The 6819-nt window shown below is 46.6% G+C and overlaps 1 protein-coding gene across 1 annotated transcript; it reads right to left on the bottom strand.

Moving 5' to 3' along the window:
* Positions 1–596: 596 nt before the first annotated feature.
* DDO (D-aspartate oxidase) lies at positions 597–6354 on the bottom strand. Its single transcript, XM_065835945.2, has 4 exons — positions 6131–6354; positions 5825–5933; positions 4980–5162; positions 597–2534 (listed from the first exon to the last, which is right to left on the bottom strand). The coding sequence occupies exons 1-4, from the start codon at positions 6342–6344 to the stop codon at positions 1967–1969; spliced, it is 1074 nt and encodes a 357-aa protein (XP_065692017.2). The 5' UTR covers positions 6345–6354; the 3' UTR covers positions 597–1966.
* Between the last annotated feature and the right edge of the window lie 465 nt (positions 6355–6819).

Below are 6819 nucleotides of genomic sequence, written 5' to 3'. Positions count from 1 at the left end.
AAGTTAAAATGAACTCTGCCACCCTGCAGAGCAGAAGTGCACAACCAGAGATATGGTTTCTCATGGGGCTATGAACACCCCATCAGCATTAGTAGCATTTTGTGGTTCAGGATAAGCTATGCTGTTTGTTACTTTTTAAGATTAAAATTGAGGTTAAGAAAAAATAGCCCATTCTCATGTTTGCTTGTGGTTTTTTTCAGTTTGTTTGTTTTTCTTTTTTTTTTTTTCTTTTGTTTCATGTTAGCTGAGGACAAAGCTGCAGTTTGATAACCCCTTTGTCAACACTGCTGCCAAAAGCAGCAACTCTGCCTTCTTGTACCGCTGGGAAGGACAAATGATGGGGGGGATGCCAAATCAGCCACCAGAGCTGAGGAGAAGAGGGCAAGGCTGGCTTAGGCTGACCCCAGGTGCTAACTGACCTGTGGTTTAACTTGGTGATTTTTTTTTTTTTGACAGCTGTCCCTTGTGAAGGCCAACTGTCCTCACCCCTGCCTATGAACAGCGAGAGCTGGCGGCCGTGTGTGTGAATGTGGCTTCTCTTGGGCCACCCCAAATGAAAGAAAACCCCTTGTTTATGAAATGAAACACTACAGAAGTGACCTTTGCTCCATTATTACAAACTTTATTTAGCAGTTCATTTTAATCCTGTGAGTTGTTGAAGGATTTTGATTTGTTTTGTTACTGTAAGGACAAAAAAAAAAAACCTAGAAAAAAGTGGATGCTAACACTCTTAAACAAGCCATTTACGATCTAATGAGTGGTGTAATCACTGACAGTGAGACCTGTACTTCGACAGCAAACTCCAATTTTGGGGAGTGACTTATCTTCAGCCATATCAAATGGCCTGAGCTGCTGAGGCAAGCATAAAGCCCAGCTCAGACTCTGCCATGGAGTGAGGGTCTGGGCTGTGATGGCTCAGCTTCTTTACAACAGAGGAGCTCACTCATGTCCTGCTATGGACAAATTTGTCTTTAGAGTATTTATGTAGTCTTAAATAGCTCTTTCTATTTTATGTAACTGAAGCTGGTGTTGTGATCCCTGCTAGTTTGTCACCAATTTATTCGTATCAGCTGTTGCAAGGAAAGCAGCCAGTGCTGACGCGAAGTGGATAAGAGAACCTTTCATGCCCAAGCCCACCCTGAAAAATCCTCTTCTGTAGAACACGGGCCGTGTCAATGCTGCTATTCGGGGAAAGGGAAACATCTGTGTCTGAGGGGCTTGGAGGAAAAAAAATTTGCAAACAAATGTGAGAAAAGATGCACAAACCTGTAGCTTATATGTGGCAACTTCCTCTCACAGAAACTTTCTGTTAAGTTCCCTGGGGTGTAATATGAGGTGATTCAGGGATCACTGTCACAGATCTGCCCTTAAAATCACACTTGCCTGGTCACTGTGCCTGACAGTGACCTAACATTGGTTTCTGTAAGAGCCGACCTGGAGCACTGTAATGCAGCATTGTGTGGGGTTTTCTTTTCCTCATAGATCATATAGAAAATGGTAAAGTTTGTTAGCGAAATGGCAGGAGAAAGGGCAATACTAGGCTAGATTTTGTTCAAGAGGAGAGAAATAGTTTCTACTGAATCTGAACCTAGTGCATCTGATATCCTTTAGATGCAGATGAAGAAATGCTAAATTGATATTATTTATATTATACTGAAGGAATCTGATCCCTGTTATTTGAAGAATATTTACATATTTTGCCTTCTCCTTAACATGAGGCTAGGAGAAATGCCCAGGGCAGAAACAATGCCAGGTGGATGAGAAGGACAGCTGGACTAATACTTGGATCAACCCAGCATACCTTTCCAAGGTGGCACCTGGAAGCCAGGTGAGATACCACCAAGCATCTGCAATGGCCAAGCTGTTGTTTTAGGTTCCTTCTATGCAGTAATGGAATAAAAGTCCAAAGCTGCTACTAGGAGATGCAATACTAACCTATCATAAATGGAAAAGGAGGCTGTGGGATTCAAAGTTTGGCTCTCGATGAGGAGCCTTGCAGGGCTGCAATGCACTCTCCCACCAAGCGGGCAGCCTCTTTTGCTGTGCCCCTGTGCACTGAGAAGCCACCTGCCCCATGCCCATAGTTGTGGACCACGGGAAGCTTAACTCCTCCTCGGCTCAAGACCTGTCTCTCCAGTCTCACGCACCACCTGGATGGCCTCAGGCCCACCTTCACCTCGATATTCTGAGCTCCCCACAGGGACGGCTCAAGGGAGCAACATCTGTCAAAGATGTCTTTGGTAGTGCCAGGATCAGGGGAGAGACTCCATTTCTCCTGTTCCCTGGTTCCCCCTAGGGTAACACTGTGTATCCCCGGATAGATGTAAGTTAAGCCATCCCCATCCCGGATGAAGTTTTTCACCCACGGAGCATGAACCTTGAGTACTTGTCCCCTAACAGGTAAGAGCTTCTCATCCCCCACCAGCTGGCGGGCTCCAATGCCCGTGCAGTTGACGATGATGTTATACTCGCTGTGTAGCTCCCACAAGTCTGCAACTTTTCTGGTGTACATCTGGACACCGTTTGCTTTCAACCTGCAAAAAGACTCGAGAAGTGAGGCAGAAAAGAAACCCCTAACCCTCCATGTAATCATTATGCACATTAAGTAAATGAGATAGATTGCCTCTAAGACACTGATCAAAAACAAACAACAGATGGGACAAAAAGCAAAGAGAATGCCATGGAGTTTCCATTTGTGGTTTGTCTGATTTGATCTCATCAAAGCTATTTTTAGCTTGCTTGGGCTGGAAAAGATATAGCAAGTTGATCAATATTAGAGAAGGGAATGGCATAAGGACCTAGGCAGACAGTCAGGTCCTCATGGTCTCATTGATTCATTTATGTAACAGTACAAGCCTTTAACAGCTCGAGCAAGCTGAAAAATGTCAGATTTATTCACCAACTTACTTCTGATAGTGACAGTGCTGTTGTACTATACTCCTTTTAATGTGCCTGTTACATGCCATCATGTTCATTCCCAACTCACTTCCCTAAGACCAGGAGCCACTTAGTCATCTAGTGCCATATGTGAAGCCCTGGGGTACCTAAGACATCCCTGCAGGCTGGGCTGATGTGGCACAGGACCCCCAGGAGACCCACACGCTTCCAGAGCAGCAGCCAGGGGTCACCCAGGACAACTCAGAGCACTATATATCAGTCTGATCTTCAGCAAAATTCACCCATTCTTGAGGTTCATCTTCAAGCTCTATTTCTAGCCAAATTCCACACTGAACTTGCCTGAAGCTTGAAGCCCCTCCCCATGGAAAATCATTGGCATGAGATGTAGTCACTGCTTCCTGTCAGCTGGATTCAGTGACTAGGGGTCTTTACTGGAGGTTTTAGCATGAGCAAGTCAGGAGACAGGTCTGTGATGACAACACATGAAGTGGGAAGTCCCATCCTTTGCAATACTCTGGCAGCTGGCTAAGTGATCAACCCCACCATAAAGGCAGCAGTTTCCCACAAAGCAGGGAGTGAGCTGAGGATCCAAGGCACAGCTGATGCCCTGGGGGCTGAGGTTTGGGTGCAGCAGGATGCTGAGCCTGGCTGGGAAAAACACGGAAGGTCTGGTGCAGCAGCTCTGGCTGGACAACTTTCTGGGAGAGCTCATAAGGGTTGTAATTGGGACTCTGCCACCATGCCATAAAAAAACGCCAATAAAAAACTGTTCAAGACACCTGAATTCAGGCAAGCAAGCAGGAAAAAAACTCCTGAAGTCCATTTTTGGACCAGCAAGGTGGGCACAAAAAATATTTTCCTTGTAGATTGCCAAGAGAATGGTCTATAAATACTGCTCAGGTCACTGGGGGTTTGAAAATTACTTACATGTTTAATATGCTCTCATTTCTCATCACCAGAGAGAATAGAAAGGAGCTTGATCATCTTATTAGACTACATCCTTTGAGAAATAAGGAAGGAGAGAGCAGAAATCACGTGGCAGATGCTAACTTAGTTGTGCTTCAGCAAAAATTTCCAATCCAGTTAGGCAATGAAACATGACAGAGCATGTGCACCGAGGAGCCGGCACAGACCTCACGTGGCACTGGTGCCACTGGAGTACTCCCAGCCCGGCTGCCTGCTAGAGCAAGAAATGTTTTTTCACATTTTGCAGCGAGATGAAAGGCATCCGAGCAACTGGCTGAGCTGGCAATTTGTACCACAGTGTCGGTACATGTCTCTTTACTTAACCTCAAATCAACTTGCAGCCTATCACTTTCTCTCAAGTGGAGACAGCTACTTGCTCCCTTCAGGAGTACTTAAATGGATTAACCGCACATCCCAGGTGTCAGAACCTTTTTTTATATCTGCATCCTGACTCTCCCATGGCTCTCTGAAATCCACATATTTTGGGAAAACTTGGAAATTGCCCAATTTTTGAACTTTCATGTCAATCCAGATATGAATTCTGAAGCCACGACTCCTTGGAGTGAGTGCATCACCCATCTTGTGCAGGCAAATATTTCCGAAATATTTGTTACAAGATGATGCTATTTGACCTCTTCTGACCTGACCAGGTTAAAAAATGTCTCCAGTTGCTGACCAAATTTGAGATTAATCAGTCCGGCTAATTCTTAAGTGAAAAGTGTTCACAAATAAGACATCTTCCCAGACATGCATTTTCTCCCAGGGGTTGGATATCTCTTCAAGAACAGAGGGATATATTGGGGAAATTTGGCAAATGAGGCTTTCAAGGTCTGGCTGGCCAAGTGTGGCTCCTGTGGCTATGTCGGTGCTGTGCCCAGAAATTATGCCCCTCTAAGCCCCCTCTACAACCACAGTATTAGAAACTGGACATTGCATAGGTGGAGCTATTCTCATTTTCTCCTCCACGAGGAAGAGCTTGCTGCATTTTTCCTAGTGAAAAATAGCCCTTTTCCAGTTTCGTTCAAACCTAAGGCTCTCAAGGAGTCCCCAGCTCCCCACAGTCCCTCTGCCTGGGGGAGAGTCCCTCTGCATGCCCTGCCTGCAGCCAAACCAACCTCTTCTCCAGCCACAGCAGGTAGGGTGGACATTCACATTTCAGTGTCGTAAAAGCCTGACCAAACTGGTGCTGTGGAAACTTTTGTAGTTCTGCTTCAGACATTGGTCGAAATCCCAGGACGACATCCGACCAGAAAGGCAGCTCTTCCTTGGGAGTGGGAGTGTTTTTAAAGATCTGCCACCTAAAAGGACACAAAGAAAAAGCTGCAGAACTTAGCTGCTTTTGCTGGGCCATGTTACATGTCATGGCAATCTTAGCACAAACCCAGGAACTCAAGAACCTGTACCTGCTCATCAGTGCTGCTCTGCAAGGTTAACAGCAAAGGGGAACATTGCTGTCTGCTGCTGCGACACCCACCTTGGCAAACAGGCAAAGGGCTGCTGCAGCCAAGCCTGCAGGTGACACACTGGGGGAAATAAATCGGAGAGAGTTCCCCCAGCTATAAAACAGCTGCCTAAAACACCTCCAGTTCCCACTCACCCCCACCAACCTAACTGCATCCCTCTACCAAGCTGCTGAAGCTGGGGGATCCTGCAGTCCCATCCCTATGAAGACCACCCTTGCTGCAAGCAACTGGTGGATGACAGTGTGGAAAACATCAGTTATTAAAAGACATTCAGTACTAGCCAGTCTTGATTGGTTTCTCTGAACACACCTGTGCATTAATTTTGCTTGAAAATACATCATATCTGGGCAGGTGCAATGCAGTTTCTTGGGACTATGTTCATAAGAGCTACTCCATGCTGGGAATATGCTTTAGCTCCAGCAAGGAAACCAACCTCTCTGTCTGCTCCTGCACACAGCACACGCATACCAAAGGCTGCCCTGGGGGCCCGTTCTTACCCAGAGACCAGGTGAACACCAGCCTCTGATGCCTCATTTGAGTTGCTGAGGGCAAAAAGGTAAGTGAAGGTCTCTTTGAACCACTGTTTCTGCACGTGGATTGGTGTGCCTGCAGGGAAACAAAATAAAACATGCGGTAAGGAATAACACAAAGAAGAGAAGAGTACAAACCAGTGTCAAGGAGATGGGACAGACGGGGAATGCATGTCACAGCAATTTTCCTCCTGAACCTCTGTGCATGGCTGCACACCCGGGCACGCAGCCGCATGCGGTGCCACGGGCAACACTCCACCGGGTTGCACGCACCTGGGTAGGTGTGGGGGATGAGTATCCCTGCTGCCACATTGCTTGTTGTGTTTGGGCTGAACTGATCTGAAAGGACTGTCACAGAGCAGCTGGGGAAAGTCTCCACGATGCACAGTGCTGTGGACAGGCCGACAACTCCAGCGCCAACCACTGCGACCTTGGGTGCTGCCATCTCCAGGGTGCAGAGCCAGAGCAGAGAGGCACCTACATGCATTTGGAAATAACATATCCCATGTCACCAATATCCCTGCTGGACACCCTCTTCAGGCTATGAAATACCCACACAAGATGTAACGTAGCCCCCCAGGGCAGCTAATTGAAGGCTAACTGCTGCACACACAGAACCAGGACTGAGGTAAGGATTTAAAAAAAATCCTCATAGCCTTTGGTATGACAGCTAATTTTTGAAAAGTGTTTCAACAGCTACTACCCCATCCTCAGCACAAGAGTGAAGGGTGAGAGAGTAATCTGTATGTACAAGCACTGGTGTTCACACTGCAGCAATCTGGGGCAAGGTTTTTTAAATAAAACCTGGGGGAGCGAATTACCCATCAGGTTTTCCATCATGTCAGGGGCAAAAGTGTTTTTGGAGCTCTGGGGAAATCGGCTTTTAGGCCCCATGAGCAAAAAGGTTGTCTGAACATTAGGATCTCCAGCAACGAGGTCTGTCACTGCCTGTGCAGTTGAAA

This window comes from Patagioenas fasciata, chromosome 3, assembly GCF_037038585.1.
Source record: "Patagioenas fasciata isolate bPatFas1 chromosome 3, bPatFas1.hap1, whole genome shotgun sequence".
In the NCBI taxonomy this organism is placed as follows: Eukaryota; Metazoa; Chordata; class Aves; order Columbiformes; family Columbidae; genus Patagioenas; species Patagioenas fasciata.
This window is presented reverse-complemented; position numbering and strand designations above follow the sequence as displayed.